At 34.9% G+C, this 18105-nt stretch overlaps 2 protein-coding genes across 3 annotated transcripts; one reads left to right on the top strand and one right to left on the bottom strand.

Moving 5' to 3' along the window:
• The first annotated feature begins 2885 nt into the window (after window positions 1-2885).
• LOC138715337 (putative nuclease HARBI1) lies at window positions 2886-7156 on the top strand. Its single transcript, XM_069848151.1, has 3 exons — window positions 2886-3328; window positions 4053-4336; window positions 4692-7156. The coding sequence occupies exons 1-3, from the start codon at window positions 2992-2994 to the stop codon at window positions 5181-5183; spliced, it is 1113 nt and encodes a 370-aa protein (XP_069704252.1). The 5' UTR covers window positions 2886-2991; the 3' UTR covers window positions 5184-7156.
• Window positions 7157-9059: 1903 nt separating this feature from the next.
• LOC138715338 (myb/SANT-like DNA-binding domain-containing protein 3) lies at window positions 9060-13114 on the bottom strand. 2 transcript variants are annotated; one of them, XM_069848153.1, is made up of 4 exons: window positions 12735-13114; window positions 11878-12364; window positions 11619-11756; window positions 9060-9341 (listed from the first exon to the last, which is right to left on the bottom strand). In XM_069848153.1, exons 2-4 carry the CDS (start codon window positions 12332-12334, stop codon window positions 9064-9066), a joined length of 873 nt encoding a protein of 290 aa, XP_069704254.1. In that variant the 5' UTR covers window positions 12335-12364; window positions 12735-13114; the 3' UTR covers window positions 9060-9063. The 2 variants fall into 2 exon arrangements, with proteins under 2 accessions (XP_069704254.1, XP_069704253.1); XM_069848152.1 differs by having other exon boundaries at window positions 11878-13114.
• Window positions 13115-18105: the final 4991 nt, after the last annotated feature.

Genomic DNA, 18105 nt, shown 5'->3' with positions numbered 1-18105 from the left:
ACTGCACAAAACAGTATATCGGTCAAACTCGCCGTAATTTCAAAATAAGACACAAAGAACACGCCGCAGATTTCAAATACAATAGAAACAAGTCGAAATATGCTCATCACCTTATTGAAGAAGGCCATGAATTATGTAATATAAAAGATGCACTAAAAATTATTAAAGTCACTAACAGCCCTATAATAGACACGGCAGAACAATATTACATTGATATGAGTTTTAATAAAGGGAACCAACTTTTAAACGAGCAAATAGTTAATCCCAAGAACCCACTATTCAATTTATTTAAATTAGTTTCAAAAAATCAGACTACATCATCTCAGCATATTACATCACATCCCCCCATCCCCACATTACTTTCGGTTCCGCCAGATGTTCATTAAGATAAGAACCATTGTGAGCATCGAACGACTCTCAGTCGTAGCCTGGCCAACGTCGAGCACGCAACATGTCCAGCCATTGTACGTAAGTCACTAGCTCAATTCAATGCATTTAACCATCAGCATATTCAAATACGTAACAACAATATTTTATGTTCGCAGTGTAAAGGCTTGACTGATAATCGGACGGTGACAACCATGAATATGTAATATTCCAACCACGGCAAACCGAAGGAAAACAATAGCCAGGTATCAATGTAACTTATATTACGCACCACATTCGATCATGGTAAAGTGCTTCAATATGTGAAAGTGAACAAAAAACAAGGAACCTTGGTACAATAACAATTGAATTAACATAAAGAATTTTAATATATTAACAGTTCTGTTAGTATCTCAGTGTAAGTTTATAACATTTTAAGTAATTGAATAACTGCATTTGACTCCATAATACGTCAAGATAACCCCAGTGTTCCACCAAATGATGGATAATTGCAGCAGAAAATCAAAACAGATTTTAAATGTTAGTAATAAGTGTGTGTTTTTAATTTTAATTATTTAATTATCTACATATAGATTATTTTATATGTGATATGAGATCATCAAGGGTACACATTATATGTTTTCATTCACACAGTTCATGTGCATCTATTTGAACATGTAATTAGGCAAATTTTCATACATTTGGAAATGGCACATTAGTGCCGAAAACGTTCATATTGTAATCAATCATATAAAAACTAGATAAGTATAGACGGTATATTTCAATTTTAACATTGTATTACTTTCGGTTAGATTTTTTCAGAATACGCATAGAGAAATGTAGTGCTTTCCAGGCTTTTCTTGTGGTATTAGTGACTTGTTCCTCCCAACCCAGTTTGTTACTTAAATATATACCTAGGTATTTACAAGTGTTCACTTGTGGCACCGATGTACCATTCAGCTGATATCCGAGACAAATTTCTTTATGCGTTCTACAGAAGGATATTGACTTACTTTCACTGACATTGATTTTCATTTTATTTTCTGTCGTCCAGGGTTCAATAACGCTAAGATCGTTTTGTAAGGCGGCGATATCGGATTCATCATTAATTTGTCTATATATTATACAGTCGTCCGCGAATAACCTTATCTGAGACGTAGTATTTCTATTTATATCGTTTATATATATATATATATATATATATATATATATATATATATATATGTGAGAAACAATAGAGATGCAAGGACCGCCCCTTAAGGCACGCCTGATGTTATATTTTCTAGTTCCGATATTTCTTTTCCTAGTCTGGTCTTTTGGGTTCTGTTCTCTATCAATTTATTTATCCATATTACTACTCGATTATCTATTGGAAGCCTGCTTAGTTTCTCTAAAAGTTTTTCGTGAGGCACTACGTCCAAAGCTTAAGCAAAATCGATCACAACTCCGTCTATTCTTCCCCCCCTGTCAACTTCATCGGATAAATCTTGTATTAGGGATGTGATTTGACTTTCGCAAGAGTATCCTGGTCTGAAGCCGTGTTGATTTTTGTTCAGCCATTCGTTATTTTCTAAAATGTTGCGAATATATTGTGTTATTAGATGTTCCATTATTTTGCAGATAACTGATGTGAGACTGAGAGGTCTGTAATTGTTCGCATCGCATTTGTCTCCTGCTTTATATATGGGGATTATGGTAGCCGATTTCCAGTCGTCTGGGATACTACAATTATTTATTGATATATTAAAAATTCGCATTAAGTACGGGATCATGGCTTCACCTCCTAACTTTATAATTTCTGTGGGAATATCGTCTGGACCGCGCGATTTTCGGGTTTGTAGTCTCTTTATTCTGTTCCGAACATCTTTAGCCATTATTTCGAACTTCTCTGTGCATTCATTTTCATCGATTGTAATCTCTCTTTCCCTTTCATTGAAAATAGAAATAAATTTTGAGTTTAGTAAGTCTGCTGTTTGTTTGTTCCCTGTAATTATTTGGTCATTAGTGTCTCTCAAAACTGGTATTGATTCCCGATTTCCCCTTCTTCTGCGCATGTAATTGTTCGCTTCTGCCTTTTTCTTTTCTCTTTCTAACTGTTTCGTAAGGTCCTTGAATTTCTGGTAATTTTCTAAGCTCACATTCCATTTGTTGTACGCTTGCCTAGCCTTTTTCTTAAGTTGTCTGACATATTTTGTATAATATTCCGGGTCTGAATTACTTTTTACTATTTTGTATGGCACGTATGTCGAGGTGGCCTCGGTTAATATTCCTTTAAAATTTTCCTATATTTGATCCATGTTTTTGCCCTCGTTTAAGAATTTGTTATATTGATCTATAAGGTAACCTTTCAAATCGTTTATGTCTGCTTTGTTATACTGCCATATTTTCCTAGTGATATCTATTCGGACATTTGTCTGGAGCCAGTTTAACTCGAGTTGAACACTGTTATGACCACTGATTCCAGGTAATACTTGTGAAGAATGAAAACTATCCCAGGGTCGTATCAAGAAGACATCTAAGGCTGGTATTCATAGTCGACACTTTCGAGTAAAGTGTCCTTTGGAAGACGCAAAGTCTCACTTTTCCGTTGCACAGTCGACACTTTGGTGCAAAGGATCACTTTGGATGAAAGTGGACTTCGGACCACACTTTGAGCCGAAAGTGTCACTTTGTAGGAAAATGGCGGACGTGTTGGAAGTCGTCGAGTTGTTAGAACGTGCGGAAGAAGTGGAAGAACTGGCACAATTTGTGGGCAATGTGCGAAAGCGCTACATTAGGGATAAAGACAATCCCATGGAATTTTATAACGATATAGAATTTAAAAAACGGTTCAGATTTGACAAAGAAACTGTTCTTGAAATTGCTCATCTTTTCGAGGACCGCTTGACAAAATTGAACAATAGAGGTTTGCCAGTGCCTCCAATAATTCAGTTATTGACTGCATTAAGATTCTATGCTACAGGTATGTATCATACATTCAAATTTATATTATAGTTTAGGTATTTCTGCAGTAACATTCGTAGGCCCTATATTTATAACCTCAATTCGACGAAGTGAAATGTAGATAGATATGCTTACTGTATATAGCCTAATCTACTTTTTATTACAGAAACGAATTTTTTAACGTAAGTAATATTAAACTAACTTCAATCTAATGTAGGCCTAACTATCTTAAATTAGCATTGAGAGACCTCACGTGCCTGCTTTCTAAGCAGAATCCATAATTAAGTTATTTCGATTTTTGTTGACTACGGTACTTGTATTTTGAGATAAGATTTATCTCGATGTTCATATAATCATTACTGTTTTGATAAAATATATTTTCATACCAGTAGGCCTTAAGCAATACATCTGATATGGCTGCTTCTGCTGAGATAGTACCTTCAGTTCATGTGCAGTCATAACCTCACATGGCAAGAGATCTCATACCATTAGGCCTATTTTGTTTTGCATTGTAGAAAAATTTGGCATTCAAAATATTCCAGAAGAGCAGGCAATGATGGAATCAAGAGAGAATACTACTACTACTACTAATGATGATGATGATGATAATAATAATAATAATAATAATAATAATAATAATAATAATAATTGTAGTAGTAATGTGTTTATTTCATTCTTTTTGACTTCTATTCACTATTCTATTTTCTGTAAGTAATAGGCCTATTATATTCATAATGCTTCAGGAAATTTCCAACTCGTGACAGCAGATCTGCAAGGGATCAGTCAGTCAACTGTGTCGCGAATTGTGAAGAAGATCTCAATAATGATTGCACAATTACGACCTCACTATGTGAAATTTCCATCGAGGGAAGAGGGCAGGACTAATTCTCTTCATTTTTTTCAAACTGCCAGATTTCCTGGAGTGCTAGGTGCCATTGATGGAACACATGTTCCAATAATGAGTCCAGGTGGTGAATATGGAGAAGTTTTTCGAAATAGGAAAACTATTTTTACATTAAATTGTCAGGTATGTAAACAAGTGATGGGCAGTGGCGTATACTGGTTAAAGGGTTTGGGCTACCGCTGACCCTATTATTACACAAAATATATCTAACAATTACTTTAATTTTAATTACTATGGTAAAATTAATAATACAAAATTATTACATTATGTTATATTATAAACTTTTTCTTTTGTAATTTCCTTGGGCTACCGCCGGTAGCCCCGGTAGCCCGCAAAATACGCACCTGGTGATGGGTCAGTATTTCTTTTAAAGTTATATTAATTGAAGCTTATTATGTCACTGCCTCCTGCTTAGTTTATTCATTTCAATACTGTACAGAGACAATGTGACCTAATTATTTTTCCATTTTTCATTCAGGGAATTGTTGACCAAAATAGAAAATTTATTGATTTTGTGACTGGCTGGCCTGGATCGACCCATGACAACAGAATGTTCAACAGCAGCAGAATATGCGCCCAGTTTGAGAGAGGGGAACACGATGGGATTCTCTTGGGTGACAGTGGGTATGCCTGTCGTCCATTTGTATTGACACCACTTCTGAACCCACAAACAGAGTCAGAAGAAGCCTACAATGTTGCCCACAAACGTGCAAGGAACATTGTGGAGAGAACATTTGGATGTTGGAAGAAGAAGTTTCCATGTCTATCAAAAAAGTTCTCTCTCACAAAGCTGGAAACGGTGACAACTGTGATTGTAGCAACTGTAGTGCTTCATAACATTGCTGCTGATCATGGTCTACTCGAAGAACCTCTATTACATGAAGTTGAAAATGAGGATGAAGGTCACCACCCACCACCCCAACCATTAGGCGCTATTGCACGCAGAGCAATAATTCAGCAATATTTCTAATCGTAAACCAGCCCTGGGCATGAAGGGGTAGTGGAGGGAAACAGAGAAACCCCCATCCATGTCCTCCATTGCATGCACTGTTTTACTAACAAATGCACAGGCACTTCATCTTCATCAGTCGTGGCTTTCAGGCGGCCAGCGAGAGCCAAAAGTCCATAAAAGCTATGGCAATAGTATCATCATCCAACAGCACTTGATATAATAGATTCCATATCAGTTTGGTACTTTTCATCAGTAATAACACACACGTAGCTTAAAAGATTCATTGTGTTAATATTTAAATTGTGATGTTACTTTGTCTGATTGACAAATTTTGATTTTAAATAACTTAATAATCCATCCGTCATGTTGTTGTTTCTAATGGTCATGATTTAACAATAAAATTATTTTCCTTCTTGCTTCCCAATAATTTGATGTTAGTGCTCCACAATTTGCCTAATGATTCAGGCCCCATTTCTTCTTGAGGACATAAAATTCAATTTGGTGTAGGTATACCAATTTTGTGTAAGTGTTTATTTAAACAGTCATGTCCAGCGATGAGTCAAAAAATGATTACAGCAAAAAAACTCATTTAATTCAGGAATTAAATGAGTTTTGTGTAGTAAATATTTTATTTTGATTGGTTTTATTCAGGAATTAAATGAGTTTTGTGTAGTAAATATTTTATTTTGATTGGTTTAATTCAGGAATTAAATGAGTTTTGTGTAGTAAATATTTTATTTTGATTGGTTTAATTCAGGAATTAAATGAGTTTTGTGTAGTAAATATTTTATTTTGATTGGTTTTATTCTTGTATTAATTTAACATTGTTTGATAATTTGTTTTATAGATTCATATGAACATTTTTTACTCATAATCTGTTCAATTTTAGAGCCCTTTTTTGCTAACATATAAGCTTTTCCATTTCCATTAATCCCACAATGTGAAGGAATCAATTGAAAGTGTATGTTTTTATTTAAAGTGTGTATTTGCCTAATTATGGTATGAATTTACCCATTTAAAATTTATCCTGTTTTTTGAGGCTATTGCCTCTTTTGCTGCCCTGGAGTCTGAAAGTCAAAAAGTAACCTTAATAATTGTTTTATTAATTGAATATGTACAATAAGACTACAAACACTTCACTACTTTTCAATATAGTATAACAGGAACGCTTGCATTGAACGTAGTGGGGACTATGTTGAAAGTGATGAAGTGTTTGAGTCTTATTGTACATATTCAATTAAAATAATTATTAAGGTTACTTTTTGATTCTCCCTATTATAACATTGTTCTTGCAGTGATGTATCCAAATTAATACATTTTGAAGAGATGTGTAAATTGCATCAACCTCTCCATCAAAATTTGTGGTGTTTTTCTTCCTCTTTCTTATGAAAGGAAAAAAATTGACAAGTTTCATCTACTCCAGTTCCAGTTTCGTTATCTCATAGAGGTCTATATATGTATGAATCCAATTGAGAAGTGTGATTCCAAAACTCGCTCAGTCCATTTGGTCATTTTTAAGATTTAGGCCTACACATGTATATGATTATGTTTTGAGACCTCTATCATAATATTTCAAGCTTGTTTTCTTCCAGTTGGCCAAGCCTTGCCAAAAAGTTTGTGTTATTGCGCATGTCATTGAAAACTTGCTCAGTCTGTAGACCAGTGGATAAAAAAAAAAAAAACTAGCCTTATCCTTTCATAAAAATGAACTGAACGCATTTTGGGATCACATTCTTCAATTATGTCATGGATATGTTGTATTTAAAATTTAGGCCCTATATTGTGAGAGCCTTAGCTTCATGAGGAGAAATATCTTTCTTGTTGAATGACTTGGTTGAATTTAGACTGCTGTACTGAATATTTATATTAAGTGGATTGTAGCTATTCAACAAATGTTTCTTTTCTTGTATTTATATTAGTTCTTTCAATTTCATTGCTTTTTGAATAAATCCCATATGATTTTTTAGAGTGTGTTTAGAATCTTGATACTTGTTCCATCTTTTAGAAGTAGTGGGGGAAGTTTTGTCAATTTTTCATAAGTTAATATGGCTTGAGTTGCTAGTTCTAAAATAATTGGCTTATTATTTGTAACAGTTTGTAATGCTGCAATTGGTGTAGTTCTGACTGCATTTGTGATTAGATGGAAGGCTTAATTTTGAGTGTGCTCAATTTATTCTTGAATTTTTTGGATGATATATAAGCAATTTGTAACATTTTTGTTAAGGACACCATTATGTTTACAATTTGGCGGTTACAAGATCCTTCATCAACCCCTAATATGCATTGAGGACCCCACCTACCGTTGGTCAACAGATAATTCAACCTAGTTAGGAGGAATGAAATATCAAATCAACTGACCATATCCTCCAATTGTCATTCAGAGAGCGTTTATTAATGCCATGGCAGGCCAGCGTTATATGTTTTCTGTATAACATTTCGTCTATACAGGGTGTAACAGTTATACTGCTGTGACTCGGTCCTCAGAGTCTCGTTTGTGAAAATAGAGTGTGCTACTAGGAGAGGAGAGGTTGGGATTTGCATATGAGAGGTTATATACATATCACTATTCCTCATTATGTATAAGTGTTAAAAGAGTGTAATCAAGAGTCAAGACAATTCTTGTAAACTTCATCTGGCAACTTGGAAGCACTGAAACTGAAAATATTATTTACCTGTTAAGCCCTAATTAAATACTGTATTATTCAATGTTACTGTCCACACCTGTGGAGTAACGGTCAGCACGTCTGGCTGCAAAACCAGGTGGCCCGGGTTGAGGTTTTTCCCGGGGTTTTCCCTCAACTCAATACGAGCAAATGCTGGGTAACTTTCGGTGCTGGACCCCGGACTCATTTCACCGGCATTATCACCTTCATATCATTCAGACGCTAAATAACCTAGATGCTGATACAGCGTCGTAAAATAACCCAATAACATAAAATCAATGTTACTCAAGCTCACGTGAAAATAGACGGCATTTTCTGCTTGATTCATAAGATGTCAGTGGAAGTCTGAGAAAAAGCTAGACGAAAATGTGTCAGGTTTGAACGAGTATCACATGATGCAACAAATTTTAATGGATTTTAAAATTATTATCAACTTATAATTATGTGTGTTCCTAACATCAGTGCTTTCATCTAATGCAAACAAAAACCACAAAGAAAATTTTTAATTTCTGATTGACTTTCAATATGAAATCCCATTTCTTCCTCCTACTGGTCACTGTATGTGGAGCAAACACTGATGACAATCCTTTCCTCACAAGCATAGGCTGAAGCCCTGATGAAATTTCAATTTTGTTTTGCCTAGTGTTCCTGTCAGAGTGAATCCAGTTTCAAAATCTCTTGAGCCAGGGAAATAATATTGTCGGTTCTGATTCCATGGCCTGATTTCAATGAGTTCGTAAGGTCTAACATGACTCAGCACGTACCTGCTGTTGACCTTTCTTTTCCTGTACAAATCTGTACATTCACAGCATATGATGTTGTAACATCACATATTATCCATATTTTACACCATACTTAAAAAAATGTACCAAATTTAATTTGACGCTATTGAAATCTGTGTTGTACAAGAAACAAAAGTCGTATTGTTGAGAGAAGTTAAAAAAAAGCGTCAATAATGAATTAATTAGACCAAAATCTACTGAAGAGAGGAAAAAACATACTTTACCAAGCAGGATACAACTGTACCTCACATCATTTTTAAAAGGCTTAATTAATAAAATGTGACTTCGTTTTTGCTTTGGACTGTATCATGATATTCAGCATTGTCTATTTGACAATGTAACCATGTATGAAATAACTACAAAAAGTTTAGTGCACACAATAATTAAAAAAATTACGATTGGGATACAGTTGTAACCCGTTTGGTATACGAATTAAATGATAAACAAAATTATTTATAAAGCTTTTTTAATTCTCAATTCCATTTCTAGAGCCTTGAGTTGCTCGACTTTGAACTTGGCAGCATGCACTTCAGCCTCTTGTTTTACACGCTGTGCATGCAGCTCTGCTTCTTGTTTCATTCGCTGTGCATGCAGCTCTGCCTCATTAGCCATTAGCTGTCTGCAAAAGGTCATTTTTTCATTATGCAGCTCCTTCATTTGGTGCAGCTCCAACGCGTTCCTTTGGTCCATATATTCTGTTGTGACCGTTCTCAGAGCTCTTTTTTTGGTAACTGAAACAGAAAAGATGATTGAACTCTAAGTGAAAGCTGTTATTCTTTGAGACACAATAGATATGACTCTATAGGAATTACTAATTGCTATTTTATGGAACTGTGAAGCTTATACGATATTACAGTAGCCTTTGGATAATATTATTTCGTCATATTTGTCAAATCTTGTTTTATTTAATGAAGGTACAGTTTTTAATAATATATTATTCTAGGTAGACGATTATCTTGTACTTTGAAGCACACCTCCTTGTACTTTGAACTAGAAATAAGATTTGTTCCAAAGTACACTACCTGTGCTCAGTCACAACAGTTTCTGCTACTTATGAAAGGAAAAAAAGTATTCCAATCTGTATGTATTTGTAACTTATAATGTAAGACATGCACCACATAAGTTACATGAATATATGACATATCAAGTCAAGTTTTTGATGATGTGAATAAAAACTAGCTTTTGTCTTTCAATATTAACACTAGCTCTATCTATGTAGTCTTCATTAATAGCACTAGCTTTAGCTAATTGTGTGAATGAAATATTGCCCCCACTAGAAAGCTAAAGTTAGAAAATTCCACCTATAGCTTGGGTTTAGTGCACACCTGTATACCTGTTAATATAATATTAATTATTAAAGCAGATTTTCTATGAATCTGTTTCACTGTCGACTGAAAATGTTATTCTCAATACAGCAATTAATTTCATACCAAATTTGTTGGATGAAAGTAAGCAAGTAAGGAGTTTGATCATTTGTGAGTGTACTTAAAAAGAAATAATGTCTGATTCATGAAGGCAATGATACAACAAATGATGTAAATTTAAATTTGTGTCATTACTACAAAATTTCTAAATTTGATAAATCACAGGTTTCTATATATCATTCAACATGCCTTTTCTGTTAACATATTCATCACTGTATAGCTGGGGCTTAGGAATGGGCACATATGTACAGTCTATGACACCAATGCTGTGTTTATTTCATCCACAAATTTAAACCACAAATTTGCCTTCTCAAGTCTTTTCGCTAGTACTGATATGGTCTTGTAGACGGTTGAACGGTGAATACCTATCTGAAACCCAAAATTTAAACCACAAATTTGCCTTCTCAAGTCCTTTCGCTAGTACTGATATGGTCTTGTAGACGGTTGAACGGTGAATACCTATCTGAAACCCAGGATCACATGCAAAACATAAATATATTTCCATTCTTTGTTTGGAACATGAAGCCCCGCAGCATGTTTCAGTTCATTCGTCAAAGAAATGCTCAGCTAACCACTCAATATTTCTTCTCTGAACCTAAATAAACTGTAATAAATTTCTTTGTGATTTGTAATTTTTTCCCAATAACTTATGCATACATACATTAATAAATGCAGCATTTCACTTGTCATTCAGCATTAAACTGGATCATTACTGTGGTCAGAAGAATATTTGAAAAATTATAAGTTAATGTTAATAATATTGAGCCAGAATTAGTTTTTATCCACAAAATTTTAAGCACTGGAAAATTTAGCCTTTGGCTAAGGCAGCAGGTAAAGCTATGGTCAGCAAAAGCTTTTAAGTTTGTTTTTTTATTCACAAAACTACTAGTGTTCGCTTGAAAATTGCTAGCAAAAGCAAAAACTAGTTTATATTCACTTGGTCTTGTATAGGTCTACATCACAACTGTGATCAGTGGCATAGCCAGGAATTTAAGATTGGATGGAGGCCAAGTTTTGGGTACATCACTTGGAAAATTTGCCCATTTACATGCAAAATACTTAGAAGACAATAATAATAGTTATTATGAAATATAAAATCAATTTACACTCCCCAAAATTTGTTATAAAGCAAAATTCATTCTCCATTATTGCAGAGTGACTCAAGAGATGCCACTATAAAGTAAAATGCTTGATCTAGTTACTCTGTTGACAATTTATTTGAAAATCATCAATCAATTTAAAACAACTTGTAAGCAGAAATATGAAGGGTTTATTATTCTAAAAGTTGGTCATTGTCTGTAGAAACAGTCAAGAAATATTTTTTTCTTTCATTGTCACATTCGCAACTCCAATGGTGTGGTGGAGTGTTTCTTCATGCTATAAACCTAATATAATTTTCAAATTCTTAAAAAAAAGGTGGGGGGGGGGGAGATTCAGCCCGGTAAACCCCTTCCGCTATGCCATTGACTTTGAAAAAGATGAATAATCATGACAGGAGAAAATGGCTGAGAACAAACACTGACTTTATTTTGTAAATCTGTAGGCCTAAGTAGGCCTAGGCCTAGCTGCAATTTAAGAACTTACCAGAGTTGTACTTTTCACATTCTCTTTTGCGAGATGGTGGGGTCTCTACGATGGCTACAGAACAGTCCTCCTGTGAACTGCTTGGCACCGGTTTTGTTAGGGGAATACTCTCCACAGGAGCTTCCTCGGAAACACAGTCTAAAAACAATAACAGGAATTAAAAAACAAAAATGTTAACATTACCGGTATTTACAGAACTATTACATTTCTTGTTAATTATATATAATGAAGGTAAATGATATCAATAGGCATACATTACCTAAGTACGGGCATTCCCCTGCTTCTTCTTCTGCTGCTGAGGCTGCTGCTGTTTGTTGAAAGCCATCTGAATCGAATGGACTTTCAATTCTTAAGTTCAGATGAGGAAACATGCTGTCCATTTTTGCCGAAAATTCGAATTCATCTTTTTCCTTTGGGGGTGGACCTCCCCCAGTTAATAACCTCTGCTTCACTATTTCACAATTATCTTTCCTGGCTTTATATTTCAGATTTTCCCAGGACTTCTTCAATTGGGAAGTACTTCTTTTTGTCGTCTTCCCAGCTGCACAAAACTTTTGGCACAGCTCCTCCCATGCTTTGTTCTTTTCCTTTATTCCTACTGCGTCGGTTTTTTTGTTTTCGATTACATTTTTATACTGCTGGGTTAGTTCCAACAATACCTCTTTTTCATACGCAGTTAGAGGGGACATCTTCTTCTTATCGTCCATGACGGACATAATCGAACACTTATACAATTTCTACTGGTACTGGTAACGAAAAAGACAAAAATGAAAATAAAGAGAATAAAACGATATATCAGTGAAGCAGATGGGTACGTATTAAACCTAACCTAACAGTTAAATCAATGAAACAAATATGTACAAAACTTAACTGAATGATATGTGCAAAGCTAACCTAACTATATAAATCAATAGAAGATACATACAAAATCTAACCTAATTATATAAATCAGTGGAACGGATATATACAAAACCTAACTTAACTATATAAATAAATTGAAAAGATATGTTCAAAACTTAATCTAACTATGTAAATAAATGGATCAGCTACGCACTGTACAAAACATAACCTAACTTTAGCTTATATCTATAATAATTTCACTAGCAGTATCACTACCTGTTTAATAAAATATTATATATCTGAACTGACTGAAATAATCTAAACTATCAACAAAAAATACCAAAAACTGAAATAAAACAACTTTAAATATATATATGTTTTTTCTCGCGCAATCAAAATTAGCCTTTAAACTCAAATCACAAGGGTTATAATCTGTGGGAGTGTGATTTGTTATTGTTTGTTCACTTGTTTTGAAAGGCATTGTGGGACTTCTGTTACCAACCAAATTAAAACTCTACACTTTGCTGGCGTAAAGTGACACTTTGCAAAGTGCACTTCTTCAATCGTCTATGAATAGCATTAATATGAAAGAGCCACTTTCGTCAAAAGTGTTACTTTGCAAAGTGGTGATATAAAGTGCCGACTATGAATACCAGCCTAAAAGGTTATTGTTTCTTGTAGGTTCATTTGTTACTTGTGTAAATCCTTGTTCCCATACCAGGTAATTCACAAATGTTTGTGAAAGGGTGTTTGTCTCTACCTGACCATTCCTGTTCACTGCGGGTAGATCTTCCGTTCTAACGATATTGAGGAAAACTTTTCTTGTAACTTACTCAAAGTAAATTAGTTTGTTTCGTTCGGAGGCCTATAGCATGCTATTATATCCCACTTTTCACCATTGTATTTATTATTGATTTGTACCGCTATAATTTCTGCTTCTGCATGTGACCATAACAAGCTGCTGTCTATACCTGTTTTAATACAAACAAATACTCCTCCCCCCCGGCATCTCTATCTCTTCTGTAAATCCTATAATCATTCCTGCATATTTCCGCATCGTATATGTTACTGTGAAGCCATGACTCCGTACCTATAATTATCTCTGGATTGTAGACATCAACTAAATTCCAAAATTCAGTTATTTTATTTACTATACTTCTGCAGTTAACCTGTAGCAACCTTAACAGATTGGTCCTCACCTGTTCGCTGTTCGGCTCAGCGTTGTCCCATCTTCATTGCTGACTCCTGTCCTCTCTCGTCGTTGCCGCCACCCTAGCGAAGAGAGCCCCCATTGCCGCTGCCCCTCTCCGGTTCAGGTGCACCCCGTCCAGCCCGAAATCTCTGTCGTCCAGCCACGAGTTGCCGTCCACGTACCGTGTTCCCAGCTGCACCGCAACCCACTCGAAAGCCTTGTTTGCCCGTCCCACCTTCCTCCAGTTGATGTCGCGACGCCTGACGATCCCGCTGATGATGATGTCCGCCGTCGGGTACCGTTTCTTCGTAGATGACACCAGATCATATAAGTCCGCCATGATGTAGTCCACGCTTCTTCTTCTCAAGTCGTTCGTCCCCACATGTAGACTCATGTATGGTTTATCTCCAACAACGTTTGTATAATTTTTTTTTTGTAAAATTAAAATTTAAGAAGTTATTAGCAATATTCCGTACTTATTGTTCACCCTGTGTAAATTTTTCGAAAATCTTTGAGAAGACTGTTAGAAGGGATATAGGCCTTTACTTTTCGGGCGAGTTTCTATCCCCTTTTTTGAATAAAAGAATAACAACTGAATATTTCAGTCGCTCTGGAAATACATCTTTCAACTTTGAAAAATTACATAAATAAGATAGGGGCTTGGCTCTTATTAGTGAATTGGCTTTTAATATTAACCAGGAATTTTTGTATTTTAATTGCTTTAGAGTTGTAATCATTTCTCGTCGATTTGTTCTAAAATTTGAATATTTGTGAAAGTTGTAGGAACAGATACTTAAAAAAATTCGATAGCATAATAATAATAATAATAATAATAATAATAATAATAATAATAATAATAATAAACAGGTGACGAAGAAATTTGACATGGAAGAACTGAAGAACGAAGAGGAAAAAAGAAAATTTCAAGCAAATTTTCAAGAGAAAGCCGCTACATTAGAATCCAAACCTGACAATAGTAAAAAGTACTGGACTCATATAAAAATCTGTATACAGAAAACAGCAGAAGAAACAATAGGATACATAGACGTAATGAGAACGAAGAAACCTTGGGACACAGGAAAAATGTTGGAGAAGATGGAGGAAAGAAGAAAATGGAATAACATCAACACGGAAGAAGGTAAAAGAAACTACAGGAAACTAAACAACGAACTAAGAAGAGAAACTGATAAGGCCAACGAACACTGGATGAAAGAGAAATGTAAAGAAGTAGAGGATGTAGATATAAAAGGAAGATATGATTTAATGTATCGTGAAGTTAAATGTTTGGACTTCACAAATAAGTACAGAAAATCAATGTTGTTGATAGAAGATGAAATAGGAAATGAAATAACAGACAAACAAGGAATACTGAAAATATGGACTAAATATGTAGAAGAGTTATATGAGACAGTGAATCGTCCAGATAAAATTTCCATAGGAGACTAAACAACTGCATCAGAAGACGTCAAAGGATTTTCTATTTTAAGAGAAGAAGTTGAACTACCGCTTAGGGAAATGAAGAATGGGAAAGCAAGAGGAGTTGATGAAATCCCCATTGAGTTAGTGAAATGCTTGAGTGAAGACAAGAAGGAAATTCTATCATTATGCAAAGAAATACTGTTTATGAGAAAGACGAGTGGCCCGAAGATTTTACGGAGACGATGTTGCAGCCAATACCGAAAAAAAGTAATGCCAAGATGTGAAAGGAGTTCAGGGCTATCAACCTGATATCGCACTCGGCGAAGATTCTCCTGCGAATACTGAATCGATGACGTTTATGTTCTAAGATGGAAGGACAGTTGGAAGAAGAGCAGTTTGGCTTCAGAAAAGGAAAAGATACGAGAGATGCAATTGGACTACTACAAACAATCGGCGAAAGATACTTAGAAAAGAATAAGGAAGTGTAGGCCTATTTAGTATTTGTGGAAGTAGAAAAGGCATTTGACAGAGTGGATTGGAACAAAATGATGGACATCCTGAAGAAAATAAGTGTGGATTGGAAAGACAAGGAACTGTTCAGTAATCCATATATGAAACAACGAGTCAAAGTCAGGATAGAAGTAGAAATGTCTGAAGGAAGTGAAATAGAGGATGCTCTTTATCATCTACCCTGTTCAACATCTACTTGGAGAATTTAGTGAAGAACTGTTTTCAGAACATGGGAGGGGTAAAAGTAGGAGGCAGAAGAATAAAGTGCATAAGATTTACTGATGATTATGGCGTTGTTAGCAGAAGAGGAGCTGATACTAGACTAAATGACAGCTGTGAGCAGAATGGATTGAAGATAAATGCAAACAAGACGAAGACCATGATTATCGCAAGAATTATAAAGAAGGTAAACTTGCGAATTCTAAATGAGGCAGAAGAGCAAGTGAATAGCTTCAAATACTTGGGATGTACTATAAGCAGTAACATGAGCTGCAGCTAGGAAGTCAAAAGGAGGCTAGCAATGGCAAAGGAAGCTTTTAATAGAAAAAGGAACATCTTCTGCGGACCTCTGAAAAAATAACTAAGGAGAGACTAGTGACGTTCTTTGTATGGGGTGTGGCATTGCATGGGCAGAAACATGGACATTACGACGAAGTGAAGAGAAACGAATAGAAGCATTTGAATTGTGGATATGGAGAAGAAAGGAGCGTCTAAGGTGGACAGACAGAATAAGAAATGAAGCTGTTTTGGAATGAGTGGATGAAGAAAGAATGATGCTGAAACTGATCAGAATGAGAAAAAGGAATTGGTTGGGTTATTGGCTGAGAAGAAACTGCCTACTGAAGGATGCACTGGAAGGAATGGTGAACGGGAAAAAAGTTGGGGCAGAAGAAGTTATCAAATGATAAACGACATTGAGATGTGTAGATAATATGCGGAGACTAAGAGAAAGGCAGAAAATAGAAAAGAATGGAGAATGCGGGGTTTGTAGCGAAAGACCTGCCATTTGACAGAACACTGTATAATAATAATAATAATAATAATAATAATAATAATAATAATAATAATAATAATAATAATAATTATTATTATTATTATTATTATTATTATTATTATTATTATTATTATTTTTCTGTGGGATGTTTAGGTTATCAGTTTTAGAGAAAGCATTAGTTAAATATATTCGGAACTTTGTTGTATCTTATGTTTTTGTATTATTTGTTACAAGAGTGTAGCTTTGTTCCTTACTTCTAAACTTGCCGGTTTCTTTGTTTTTTATTATGTTCCTATTTGTTTTGATTTTATTATTCGAGTTTAGAATAAATTTGTTACAGTAAGCTTATTTTGCTTTTAAGATTAATTTGTGTTTAATTTAACTGATAAAAATTCTGGAAGCAATTAATAACAAATTACAAGTAGAAGGGATATTCTGTGATCTCTCCAAATTCTTCGTTTGTATTCATCGTACAATTGTACTACAGAAAGTAGAGCTATTAATTTGGGGTCATTATTATTTCTACTTTATATAGAGTCCTCTTTTTTTACATGAGACTCTTATGTCTTGTGTAATCCAGTTGTTTTTAGATGTTTGAGAATTTTTGTGCTTTACAGGAAAACTGAATTCAAAGATATTCAAGAATGTATTATGAAACGCATTGAATTTACTATTCATATCTTCATTATCACCTAATGATTTCAGGTTTCATTTTTTAATTTAACTGCAAAGTCCTTTAAAGATTCTTCATTTATGACTCTTATCCTAATTTTAGTCTGGTGCTCTGATTCAGGAATGTTATTGTATTTTATTGTACGGTTGCCAAAAATCTCACCGTCACTGCCACTCTTTCTTGAACTGAATGTGGTATCCTTCTTTGCAACCTTAGGCCTTACTAAATTAATGAAATATTCAAAGTCTGTAGGTGACATTCTGGTAAAATGTTTATAATGGCCACCAACTGTTTTGAACTTCAAGTAAACCAGCAAATTTAAACCACCACATTTATTTCTACTTGTATATAACTGTGTTTGCCACCATTGCCTCTGTTTCCGTTTCTTTTTACACGCAAAATGCAAATAAATATAGGCTGCTGCAGCTACCTACATCCATGATTGAAAGTAAGAGTACCTGAACTGGCGGAACGCTGGTAGGTTACATGTTGCGGACACCGGCGCGGGTTGGAAAAGTTTACTGCGCAACCACCGCGCTTAACCTTGCCTCGTGTAGGCTTAGCGCGCGACGTGGTTGCGATACGGGTTTCGGAGCGCATATCTGTACGAGTCTTGTGATGTTGCACACCACTATTATAAATTTTTCCTTCCCCTGACACCTTTCAAATATTCTCTTACAATTTTTCTTTTAGTTCTATTATATGAGCCGTTCAGAGTAGAAGTCGTGTAAGTCAAAATTGGGTGATGAGGTTTAAAGTAAAAATTCTGTAAAATACAGCGCAAAGTAGCAATTAATATGTTCTTCGTGCTATCCACCGACTACTAATAGTTATAATAAATCCAATAATAATTGATACT

Source organism: Periplaneta americana, chromosome 15 (assembly GCF_040183065.1).
Source record: "Periplaneta americana isolate PAMFEO1 chromosome 15, P.americana_PAMFEO1_priV1, whole genome shotgun sequence".
Taxonomy (NCBI): Eukaryota; Metazoa; Arthropoda; class Insecta; order Blattodea; family Blattidae; genus Periplaneta; species Periplaneta americana.
The sequence above is the reverse complement of the archived record's forward strand: the minus strand, read 5'-3'. Positions and strand labels throughout refer to the sequence as shown.

Coding starts and splice junctions, on each gene's coding strand:
- LOC138715337 (XM_069848151.1), top strand. CDS start 2,992: ATGAAAGTGGACTTCGGACCACACTTTGAGCCGAAAGTGTCACTTTGT. Junction 3,329..4,052: donor ATTAAGATTCTATGCTACAG/GTATGTATCATA, acceptor ATAATGCTTCAG/GAAATTTCCAACTCGTGACA. Junction 4,337..4,691: donor TTTTTACATTAAATTGTCAG/GTATGTAAACAA, acceptor TTTTTCATTCAG/GGAATTGTTGACCAAAATAG.
- LOC138715338 (XM_069848152.1), bottom strand. CDS start 12,334: ATGTCCGTCATGGACGATAAGAAGAAGATGTCCCCTCTAACTGCGTAT. Junction 11,757..11,877: donor AGGGGAATGCCCGTACTTAG/GTAATGTATGCC, acceptor TATTGTTTTTAG/ACTGTGTTTCCGAGGAAGCT. Junction 9,342..11,618: donor ATGTGAAAAGTACAACTCTG/GTAAGTTCTTAA, acceptor TTTCTGTTTCAG/TTACCAAAAAAAGAGCTCTG.